This window comes from Myotis lucifugus, unplaced genomic scaffold, assembly GCF_000147115.1.
Source record: "Myotis lucifugus unplaced genomic scaffold, Myoluc2.0 scaffold_100, whole genome shotgun sequence".
Taxonomy (NCBI): Eukaryota; Metazoa; Chordata; class Mammalia; order Chiroptera; family Vespertilionidae; genus Myotis; species Myotis lucifugus.
In genome coordinates, this window is record NW_005871148.1 from 786,067 (window position 1) to 798,526 (window position 12,460).

The window sequence follows — 12,460 nt, forward strand, 5'->3', positions numbered from 1 at the left end:
TTGCCTAACACAAATTAACAAAATACTTGTCATGACTATATCCAGCAGTTAGTTAATATTTATTATACAAAAAATTATATGAAAAGGGAAGTTTCAAAGCTGCATTATTTTTAAGTTATTCAGTAGAAAAACTCAGCCAGTTTAATAATTTTACCAGGGTTACTAAAACATTTTTTATTTTAAACATTTGTTTAAAAAAAAACATGCTTTAACTAAAGGAAAAAGCAAATCACCAAACCCAAGGCTAAATCTTTGGTATGTGCTGGCAGTGCCCCTCCCAGCATACTTTAAAGGGTCAGATTTTTTTTTTAAGTTCACCCCCCACACTCCTAGGGTCCTACCATCAGGCAAAGGATCAACCCAATGTTTGTTGAGTCCCATGGGAATAGAATCCATCTCGGCTTCTCGCTGGGCTTGCTTGAGTTCCCGTCTTTCTTTGGCCAAGGCACTCTGCATCATGGCTGCCTGAGAGAGCGAGCCGTCCGGGTTCTAATGCAAGAGAACAAAGCAACATTAGAGTGGGATCTCAGCGTGCGTTAGATGTGGGATCTCAGCGTGCGTTAGATGTGGGATCTCAGCGTGCGTTAGATGTGGGATCTCAGCGTGCGTTAGATGTGGGATCTCAGCGTGCATTAGATGTCCAGGAAATAAAATGTAGATGTTAAACCACTTGAACCTAAAGAATAAGACCCACTTAGAAAAACAGTTCATATCAACATACCAGACTACATGAAAGAAAGTGTAGCTGATTCAGAGAAAATGAACAAGGACAATAATAAATCACTGAAGGAATTGAGGATGTTGACTTAAAATTGAGAACCCCAAGAGAGATAGAACATATAAGAAAGGAATAAAGCCCTAGCTGGTTTGGCTCAGTTGGATAGAGCATTGGACTGCAGACTGGAAGGTCCCGGGTTAGATTCCGGGCAAGGGCACATGCTCCGCTTGCAGGCTTGATCCACAGTAGGGGGCGTGCAGGAGGCAGCCAATCAATGATACTCTCTCATCATTGATGTTTCTATCTCTCTCTCCCTCTCCCTTCCTCTTTGAAATCAATAAAAAAAATTTTTTTAAAAAAAGGAATAAAAATTCTTCTGTATGAACCCATGAACTAAAATGAAGACCACTGCACTTCTGGAAGACAGATTTCAGTTCCACCTAAAGAATGAATGATCAGATCCACCTGTAGGTGGAATGAGTTTCCTTAGGGCTGTGAATTCCCTCACCAACAATGTCAAGCAGATGTGAGAAGACCACATGGAGGAACACTGAAGAAGGATACATAGGTGAATACAAGCACTGAATGGGTGGCTGGGCTGAGAGACCTTTAAGAAAACCCTTTTCCAAATCTAAAATTTTATCTTAACTGTTCCATGAATTCTTCTCCTGACAGATAGGCCACAACATCCAGTGCTAATAGCTTTATGTTAGGGGCCAACAGCAAGTGAACCCTTCCAAATTGCCTTTGAATATGCAAGGTTATGATTCAAGCCCTAAGGCCTGGGCATAATTGTGATGGTAGATCAAGCACACATATTTATCTCTGCTTCTTCAAAAAAAAAAAAAAAAAAAGAAAGAAAGAAAGTAAAAGAATTACACAGGCAAAAGCAGGGTCAATATCCTTTTAAAACAAAAATATTCTAGACCCTAATCAACAGTCAATACTACCTCCTGTGGTCTGAGTTCTGCTTACACAGATTAATAAACTGCTCTGAAAACTGAATTGTTACATTAAGAAGTTCACTTGACAAGTCCAGATTAGAGTCCCAGCATTTCTCACCTTAACAATTTTAATAGGGCTCATGTCCATGCTTTGCTTGGTGTGCCCTCTCAGGAAGGGAGGCTCTTCCTCAACCAGTTCGATCTCAAGGTCCTCATCTAAAAGTCCCCCCAAAAAGAAGAATTAGTCAAAAACAAAAGAGAAAAGTGACCAACCATTTTCATCAAAAGAATTAATTTCCATAAGCACCAGAAATCATTACCTAATTTGGCTCCCAAGGTCAAAAGGACAGAAATGCAAGTAAAGCCACACCCAGGTGTCTGCTACCCCCGGTCTCCAGCCATTTCCAGGGCATTTGTGCTCCCACCAAGAACTAACCAGAGCCACTTTCAAAAACATTAAGCCTGTGGGAAATGCTGCTCTGATATTCTAGATGGTACTAAGGTACTTGCCATCCAACTTAATTATAGAATTTACTCTTAACCCACAATAGAGTTGCACACACACAAAAAGAATTAAGTTGGACAAAGGGACAGTACTAAATGTTGCCAAGAATGTGGAGCCACAGGGCCCTGTTGGTCTGGCTCAGTGGATAGAGCATCAGCCTATGAACTGAAGAGTCCCAGGTTCGATTCCAGTCAAGGGCACATGCCCAGTTGCGGGCTCGATCCCCAGTGGGGGGCATGCAAAAGGCAGCCAATCAGTGATTCTCTCTCATCATTGATATTTCCACCTCTCTCCCTCTGCCTTCCTCTCTGAAATCAATATATATATATATATATATATATATATATATATTTTTTTTTTTTTTAATGTGGAACAAGAGGAACTCACATTTCTGTTAGAAATGGAAATTGGTGCAAAAACTTCAGAAAACAATTTGGACTGCTGGTAAAGTTGAACATGCACATTCCTACCACCCAGTAATTCTTCTCCTCAATATTTAGGAAAAAAAGAGAAGGTCTTGCATATGTGCAGCAAGAGACAAGTATAGGAATTTTTTAACAGTATTATTCATAAAGGTAAATAAAGACCAGAAACAGCCCATATGCCATCAAAAGTAAAATAGATAAATTATGGTAAATTTAGATAGAGCAACACTCTGTAGCAATGAAAATGAATGAAATACAACTATAAAAATCAACATAGATAAATACCAAAAGAATGATAATGAATCAAGAAAAATTAAGTTCAAAAACAAACTAATGTTTAGGGACAAATATATAGATAGTAAAATGTTAGTAAGAGTGAGGAAATGAATAACACAAAATTTAAGAGGGTGGATGCACAGAGAAAGGAGAAAGATCTAATCAGAGGGGCATGTAGGGGGGTCAAAGGTGCTGGTAAGCTCTACTTTACTGGTAGGTAGGTGTGTAGATGTTCATTTAGTAGGTGCTCATTTACTGTTGTTATATAAATTATATATGTTCCATTACAGGATTTATTTCACAATTTTTAAAAATTGTTAATGGACTGAGTTAAAAATTGTTTCTAGGACAACTCAGAGTTCATCTAAGTGGACCCAGGGTTTTCAGAACAATTACTAAGAATATGAGATCAAATATAATCCTCAAAATATAATTAAACATTTTCTATCTTGAAAACTTATTATAAGCAACAAGCATAATAATATACAAATGTTTGCCAGAAACATGAATTTTTTTGCTTCCATCATGGAGAGACACTTGTTCTTAGAGATGAGTGGTGAGACCCAAGGAACAAATGACTCACAACCACTGGATTAAACTACAAATAAACCACCTTGTCCAATAGCTCAACTTTCCAACTTTCCTCCCAATCCATTATCCTGCTCAATCCCAGTGGCTAGTTACCTTCTTCATCATCTACTTTAGGAAGAATGCCAGTCTCTTCATCGAAGTCTGGAAACTCTTCTTTGGAAAGCACATTAGCAGCAATCATCTAGCCAAAGGACAGAAAGCAGCATTTGTAACTTGCTAAGATCAAAACTCTTCTTTTGGAGAAGAATTAATACAGAGGTTTCATGTAGAAAACCAAGGTTTTTTTTCTCTTCTAACCCAGGATTGCAGAGCCTCAAACATCATAAATCCCATCCCTGGGGGACAAGACAACATGGTGCCCGAAAGCCTGGCTCAAGTGTCTCTTCCCCAGAAGAGTTATCTGCTAAGTCTGCTCCTTTCCTTGGTTCCATAGCATTCTACACATTCCTTATTATGTAATATGTAAACCTTTACAATTTTGGATTTCAATTTGTCTCCTCCACTGGACTTGGGAGTTCCTCAAAGGCAGGAACCATGTCTTTGTAGCCCTAGCTTCTACATAGTACCTGGGACACCCGTGGTTCTGATATTTACTGATGAATGATAAAAACAAGAGCAAAAATTTACATAGCATTACCATATATGCAGGCACTAACCTAAGAGTTTTACTTCTATTAACTCATTTAGTCCCCACAAGTCCACCACCGACTGTTTTTACAGAGAAGCATACCGAGGCACAAAGAGGGAGAATAACTTGGCTTAGAATCACACAGCTAGTTAAGTAGCCAGAAGTCACCCAGGCCATCAAGCTCCAGGGCCCACACTCTTAACCACCATGCTACATAGTGAATGGCTATGTGGCTATGAAAGCAAATGGCCCCAACCTGTTTGATCTCCCACTTCTCTGGGTCAGAGATGCGGGTAAGGCGCTTGCGCTCCAGCGAGTCATCCTCTACTTCAGGGGCACTGACGAGGGAGAGGTGAGTGGGTCTGTCCGGATTCCTCATAGAAGTCTCCTCATTGGTCTCCCCTATAAGATTTCGTCGTCGATTTGGGTTCAGATCTTCCCCTGTCTCTTGATCCACATCCTAAGGCACACAGAAAATGAAGCTAGCTCACTTGCTGTCCTCTTATGTGTCCTGGGCCATCAGATGTGGTAACAGGCTGGATATCTCACCTACCTTCATGCTCAAACTGGTCTTGGTCCCAGTGAAGGACAACACTTTGACCTTGACTCTCTGGCCTTTGCTCACCACATCAGCCACATTAGCGACACGGCCTTCCCGCCGGAGCTCAGAAATATGCACCAGGCCTTCCCACCGCTTCCTGAGGGAGAGTCAGACACATCCAAAGCATGTCTAAAATACCTGTTCCCAACAGACTTCTACCCTTGTTGGAACTGAACAAATGGAAATGGTCTTAAGCTCAAGAGGAAAGTAACAAGAAGGGGGTCAAACAATAGCATATACTATTACCACCCTCCCTCCCAAAAACATGAGGCGGCAGCGGGAATAAGAATTGAGCAGACTCTTATCTGTCTCAATCAGCCAAAGGGCAGATCTCCTGAAGACCGAGGAAAGAAGAAATGGCTCTACAACACTTCAAACATGAAGTCAATTTCTAATCAACTGATATGGCTGATTTAAGTGTCATTAATCGTAATAACTTTCTATAATGTGAAAATCCCCAGTGATAAAGAAATTCTGCCCATTACTGGTGTGCAAGAAGGGCACTCGCCATTACCTTAGTCCCTCTAGCTGCACAAAGCATCCAAACTGCATGATGCTGGTAACTTTGCCATTGTAAATGTCCCCGATAGCAGGCTCTTCCGGGGGAGGGCGGTCCACGTGCTTATCCCGCCATCTGTCCAGATTCCTCTCCCCATACTTGTCTCGGTCCTTCCGGTCTTTGGGGGGACTCTGACTTCTGCTCCTGGACCGATATCTAGACTTCCCTTTATTCCTCTCACGGGTCCTGGAACGTGATCGAGAGCGGGACCGGTGTCTCCGCTTGTGGTCTCTATCACGGTCTCGTTCTCTATCACGATCACGATCACGGTCACGGTCACGGTCACGGTCACGCTCTCGCTCCCGACTCCGGCTCCGCTTCTTCTTCTTTGTCTTGTCCCTAACAAATCAACAGACACCTGTGTAAAAAAGAAACCAGCCCAATTCCATCTCTGTATCCCCAAGCACCCAGCACAGTGCCATGCACCTGGTTAAGTGCCTTCTAAGAGTTAAACTGAACTACAGTTTCAATAACTATGACATCCCTGCAGATCAATAAAGAATGAGGCCATAAACATATTCAGCCTCTGAGCCCATATTTCCATCTTCTGAACATCTTAGCATTTGCTGCATACATACTCTTGACAGGGAGCAATAAAAATAGATCTAACAACATGGTAATGGCCAGTCTAGATTCTGTCAACTAGCCCAAAATTTGAGCAGACTCTTATCTGTCTCAATCAGCCAAAGGGCAGATCTCCTGAAGACCGAGGAAAGAAGAAATGGCTCTGCAACACTTCAAACACGAAATCAATTTCTAATCAACTGATATGGCTGATTTAAGTGTCATTAATCATAATAACTTTCTATAATGTGAAAATCCCCAGTGATAAAAAAAATTCTGCCCATTACTGGTGTGAAAGAAGGGCACTAGCCATTACCAAATTTTGGCACTAGCCAAAATTTTCCTTGGCTGGTCCGCAAAATTCAACTATCATAGTATGCTAAACTTCCAAAAGATAGGACATCAAGGACAAACCGGTGCTCAGCATCTCTTTGCTTCTCCTGGCCTGCTGCGCTGGGCATTAAAGCCTCCAGTTCTTTCAGGACATCCACAGCAACTTTCACATCATCCTCATCCAGCATGGTCTACAGAGGCAGAGGAGAAAAGTTAGGAGAAGAAGAGGTGGGGGAAGAATATCACTCAAAATCTGTACTTCAGGAGTATTTGAGATCTTGTTTTCTGACAATGTCCTCAGTTTGGCTCAAATAAACACTTATAAAAAAAATCTGTACTTCAGGTACTACAAGTCTGACAGTCTCCACATTGCTAACTGCCTATGTGAAGGAAGCGGCAGGGGGAGGGAGGGTGGAGATTCCCAACACAATTTGAGATAGAGGCAGAGGTATGAGCAAAGGCTCTTGGAAGTCACTTCTACATTTGGCAAATCCCCTTTGTCCTTAATGCAAGGCTATGGAAGGAAATTAGATATCACCCCTTCTGTGAAAGCAATGCAAACAAAGATTATAAATAGAAAATAGATGCTAAAATTTTTAAAAAGCAACTCTCCCTCTGCATTTGCTTCTCCCTTTCACCTGCTTAATTTTTTCTATAGTACTTACCCCTGTCAGCTACATATACATATGTGCTTACTTATTTGTTTATTGCCTGTCTCCTCTCTGCTAGAGGAGTTTACATATATTTATTTCCTGCCTCCACCCCAATACTAGAATGTAACCATCTCCAAGAGGGCAGAAACTCTAATCTACCTTGTTCACTGCTGTATCCCTGGTACTTAGAACAGTGCTTGGCACATAGTAGATACTCAATAAATACTTGCTAAAATAAAATTTTAAAACCAAAACATTTCAAAAATTAGACATTCTAACAAGTAATGGAGCAAAAAATCTAATTTTACACATCAGGCATCTGTTCTAGAACCTTAAGTTATTTCATACCTATTTCATATCCCTATTCACAGCTTTCCACAATTCCTAATCTCATTTCCTTCAAATATCATTCTTGAACCCTTTAACATTATTCTATATGTAGTACATGCTCAGGAATGATCAAATATTTTCACTTTGAAAAATATATTACAATAAAGGAAAACTTAAAATAATAAGTAATGGAAAAAGAGAGAAAGAAAAAAATTAACTAATGAGACAAAGAAAAGAGACTGGGTGGGGGTAACATGCAGTTACAGTAGACATTCTCAAAATGGTATCAGTACCCGAACAGAAGGGTTGTCTGGTTGGCAAAGGACTGGAAAGAGTTCTTTCAGTTTTTCTTTCTCAGTTTTGGGTTTAACAACTGGATCTTGTTTCATTAAAGAACATGAAAGAATGTAAAAGAAAAGATATATTTAATATTCTTAATGGTTAACAAAAGAACTTCATTAGATTTGCATCAAACTAAAAGCAGAACATGGAACTTTTCTACATATTACTCTTATATACCAAGAGAAACATAATTTAATTATCTAAAAAAAAATCTCTACATATAAAACTCTAATATGCAAACAGACCGAATGGCAGAACCACCAAACAACAGGTCACTATGACGTGCGCACTGACCACCAGGAGGTGCGTGCGGAACATGGCGGGCATCGGTAGCAGTGGAATGGTGGAGCAGGTGAGTGGGGGCGCCAGACCAAGGCAGGGCACCAGTCGCTGTCATCGGGGCGAGCCTCTGTGGTTACTGACAATTCCTTGCTCTTGCATGCCACGGTTCTACCTGGCACTCACACCTGCTGCCGGCGTCTGGTGCTGGTCCTGACCACTCAGCGCCGTCAGCGGGTGTGAGCAGCAGTTGCCAGCCCCAATTGTCCCTGAGGGCTTCTCCACCTCCCTCTGCTCCTGAGGGGCGATCTGGGCAGCAGCCGCCGCTCACACGCGCTTAGGGCACCAGCCCCACTCGCACCCGCTCCTTGGTGCCAGCCCCAATCGCTCCACACCGTCAGCAGCAGCTGTGGGAGCAGCAGCGGTGAGAGCGGGGCTGCCGGCAGACAGGGGACCAGGGGCCATGGTGGGAGCACGGAGGATGAGCAGAGACCCGCCCCTGTGCCCACTGCAGCTTCACGGCCCACAGTTCCTTTCAAGGTGCACGAATTCATGCACTGGGCCCCTAGTTGATTATAAAACCTCAACAAACTATGTGGGCATCGGGAAGTGTATCAGTATTCATTTGGTTGGTTATGTCTTATAATTCTCACAATTTTAACTTTAAGTCATTTGAAAAATTTTACTACAACATTTACTTGTTCAGCAGCTGCAACAAGCGAAACAAACACAATATTCTTAATGGTTAACAAATGAACTTCCACACTAGATTTGCATCAAACCAGAAACAGAATGCTTGACAGTCTACACCATTCTGGAGGCTAAGCTCAGCTAGCAGCTCTGCTCACCTTTGCTAGTAGAAGGCTTTGCTGGAGGCCGCATGGTTTGTATGAGACGCAGCAAGTTACTAATAAGAGAATCCTTGGAAAACAAACAGAACAAAAATTGTCAGCTCCTAGATCAGTGCTTAAAACACTAAGAAGAGGGATGTCCTCTAAAGTTTAGAGAAGAGTAGTTATCCCTGCCTGCCCCATTTTTCTAGAAAAGTGTCACAGGAAATCCAGTTACATCACCACTGCTTAGTGCAGGGGTGGGCAAACTTTTTGACTGGAGGGCCACAATGGGTTCTTAAACTGGACCGGAGGGCCGGAACAAAAGCATGGATGGAGTGTTTGTGTGAACTAATATAAATTCAAAGTAAACATCATTACATAAAAGGGTATGGTCTTTTTTTTTTTTTTTTAGTTTTATTCATTTCAAACGGGCCGGATCCGGCCCGCGGGCCGTAGTTTGCCCACGGCTAGCTTAGTGGCATGAAAACATTACACTTGATTGTCTAACCACTATGCTGTACACCTGAAACTGATACAGAATAATATTGAACATAAACTGTAATTGAAAAATAAAAAAAATTATACACTTAATGATGTATCAGATTGGTATGTACCAAGTATCTCCTTTCTCTATCAAAACCCTAATTAGCCGAACCGGTTTGGCTCAGTGGATGGAGCGTCGGCCTGCGGACTGAAGGGTCCCGGGTTCGATTCCGGTCAAGGGCATGTACCTGGGTTGCGGGCACATCCCCAGTGGGGGGCGTGCAGGAGGCAGCTGATCGATCTCTCTCATCGATGTTTCTAACTCTCTGTCCCTCTCCCTTCTTCTCTGTAAAAAATCAATAAAATATTTAAAAAAAAAAAAACCCTAATTAAATCCTATCAAAATTAAAATTCAATAGTGACAGTAAAATAAAGCAGGGGTCTCCAGACACACATACCGTGAATTCTGCACCATTTTTGACCAGAGAAGTCTTAAAAGTATCAAAGGTGGTATTTTTCTCAGCAAGACTGATCACAAATTCAGCTGCAAGAGAGAAAAGAAATTAAAACAAGAATGGAGACTTGAGCAAAAAAATCAATTAAAAAATGTTATAAACAAAACTAACTAGGTTATCCAAAGTCATAAAAACCAAAGACCACCATCCAGTAAGGGTAAAGGAAGAGAACTTAGACTACCAAGATTATCCATGTCGGTTCCAGCTAAATTTTTTAAAAGATCTCATTGGCTTTATTGAACAATTCATGAATCAGGCAGCATCCCATCTAGTAAAAAGAAAGGTATTCTTATTCTAGTTCATTTTTCAAAATCCTCACCCAGAATATGTTTATTAATTTTAGAGAGAGAAGAAGGAAGAGTGAGAAACATCGACTGGTTGCCTCCCATATGCACCCCAACTGGGGATCAAACCTGCAACATGGTGTGTGCCCAAAACCTTTTTGGTGTACAGATGATACCCCAACCAACTGAGCCACCCAACCAGGGCTCTAGTTAAATTTCACAAATGAAAAGCTGTCACTACAAAATGGCTCACCAGGCCTCTGAGTGAATGTAAGGGAGACCTCCTTGTCCCATATCATCGTAATCTCTTCCATGAAACTACTAGCTAGAGGTTACAATGTCTGAAAGCATGAGCCCATACATACACCCACACATACACACACTCGCAACGGATGCATGCACAGGATGCTTTCTACAGCTTTTGGAAAGGCAGACTCTATATATGAGGGCCGGGCAACCGCTGGATGGTACAATCAAGTTAATAAAAGACTCACTTGCCCCCCAAATTTTTCTCCGTAAACCTGCCTAGTTTTTGAAACTTCTAATGTTAGAGCTATTTAATAATTAAGAGACTTTCAGAAGAGAAGTGCATTTTAGGATAAGCTGAGATAATATGCCTCCAACTGTGAGTCCTAGGAGAAAATTTGAATGATTTCATTCGGATTTTAATCCTAACAAATAACAATAACATGGAAGATCTGAATAACGAACATAAATTAGTCCTAACATACCATTTCCATGCTGGAATGTGCCTTTACCTGTTTGATGACAATAAGTGAAAACCAAACGCCATCAGGCTACAATGGACTTAATAACAACAGTGCCAGTGGTTAAGACTTTTGAACCATCTTACATGCCAATCGCTATGCTAAGTGCTTCCTTCCCATGATCCTCACAGGTCGTTATTGTGGGATATCCTGGGCCAGGTCAGGCCGCCCCAGAGATCCCACAATGGCGTATTGATTACTTTGCCTTAAAGTTACTCAACAAGCAGTCGGTGCAAGAAGAATAATGTCTACCATCATTATCATCATCATCATCATCCTCAACAACAACAACGACGACGACGACGACTCAGCTGCTGTTGTTAATGCTGCTTAATTTATCTGAGGCTGGGGGGGGGGGGGGGGGGGAGAGCAAGCAGCGATGGCCGCTCTGGGTTTCACTGACAGCCCTGGAAAATGGTTTCTAACAACTCCGCCAGGAGAGTTCTTATGCGGAGGCCACGGCCGCAGGTTTCCTGGGCCCAAGTCTCTGAGAGAGAGAGATTCCTACGGACACACACCCAGCCCCTCAACCCATTTCTCCTTCCGCTTCCCTCGACCCCAAGCCCGGAGGCCGCGGAAACTTCCCCGAGCTCACCCAGATCCTTGTCGTTGATCCCCAAGTGATTGTCCAACTCGGTGCAAACCTTCGACACTAAAGACAGATACTCGAGTTTGGCGAGTTCTTCCGCGGGGCCTAGCTCCGTCCCGTTTACGGCTCCCACCATGGCCACAGCCACCGCCATGGCTACGGCTTCCCCCCGCCTCCTCACCGATGGCCTTCGGAGCTACACCGACCCGGTTCCAATTTCCACTTCCGGGTCGGGGCACATCCCTTTTGTTTACGATAAATTGAAAACTCCAGGAACTTCCGGTGACGTAACCGGGTGGATCATAGAGATCAGACAGGAAGTGGCTAAGGAAGGGACGGCCGAGTGGGCCACTCTGCACACTGGATGGCGCCCTCTACAGGCCAGCGAGCTTCTTGGCGGACTCTCAGGCCCGGAAACAGTCGCTCTCAGCGCGTTCCTTTTCTTGCGTCGGCAGAGGGCGACCGTGGCCCGCGCAAAGGGCGCCTGCGCTTTAGAAGCCTTGAAAAAGAGACCCAAATTCAAGGGGAAAAGGCAAAACTTGCTTTACAACAGACCCCTATATTCCCAAGGCTGTGCCTCTTCGTAGCTCATGACTATCTCAGGCGACTCTGTAACAAACCAGCAGGCAATGGAGTCTAGTTCTGTTACTAACTCATTTTACACGTGAGGCAATGGACAAGTGATCTTGGGCAAATTAATCTCAGCGGCCTGTTTTCTCTTCTGTTCATTGGGATGATGATGCTCCAACTGGGTTCAGGTGATGACTAAACGAGATAGTTATGCAAGGAGCCTGACACAGTAAACACACTGCAGACGGCAGTTACCACCATCCCAAGGCCCAAACAGTGGTCACTGTAAGGTTTGTGAACCTCAGATCCCCTCAGTCTGAGTCCCCAGAATGCCACCTGGCTCCTCCCGTGAAAACTGCTCAACCCCTGATTTCCTTCATGCTAACGAGGCCAATCACCTCGGTCCTCTCAGAACTTGTACCCAAAAATATCTGCTAAGCTGTGAACCCACTGTCATAAGCTCAGGTCTCCCAGTTTCTGCTTCAGGCCCCCTTTCCCTTTTCGGTAACTCTGTGCTGAGGTGAGGATTTTCCCACACCGCACTGCTCCGTGTGATGAACAAGGAAACCGAGGCACCCCAAAGTGAGTGGCCCTGTACTCAATCAAAAGGGAGGAAATCAGATCCTTTTGCTTTTAGCTTCAGGCTACATCACACTGCTGCACTTTTGGAG

At 43.1% G+C, this 12,460-nt stretch overlaps 1 protein-coding gene across 1 annotated transcript in view; it reads right to left on the minus strand.

The window, feature by feature from the left end:
- DHX8 (DEAH-box helicase 8) overlaps positions 1–11,418 on the minus strand; it is a 30,067-nt gene extending 18,649 nt beyond the window's left edge. The window contains exons 1-11 of the mRNA XM_006092308.3: positions 11,226–11,418; positions 9,523–9,608; positions 8,597–8,669; positions 7,421–7,506; positions 6,226–6,335; positions 5,203–5,586; positions 4,641–4,785; positions 4,344–4,547; positions 3,553–3,640; positions 1,781–1,878; positions 208–489 (exon numbers count right to left, since the gene is read on the minus strand). Of these exons, the coding sequence (XP_006092370.1) occupies positions 208–489; positions 1,781–1,878; positions 3,553–3,640; positions 4,344–4,547; positions 4,641–4,785; positions 5,203–5,586; positions 6,226–6,335; positions 7,421–7,506; positions 8,597–8,669; positions 9,523–9,608; positions 11,226–11,373 (1,704 nt within the window). The 5' untranslated portion in view covers positions 11,374–11,418. The remainder of the gene's footprint in view (positions 1–207; positions 490–1,780; positions 1,879–3,552; positions 3,641–4,343; positions 4,548–4,640; positions 4,786–5,202; positions 5,587–6,225; positions 6,336–7,420; positions 7,507–8,596; positions 8,670–9,522; positions 9,609–11,225) is intronic.
- Positions 11,419–12,460: the final 1,042 nt, after the last annotated feature.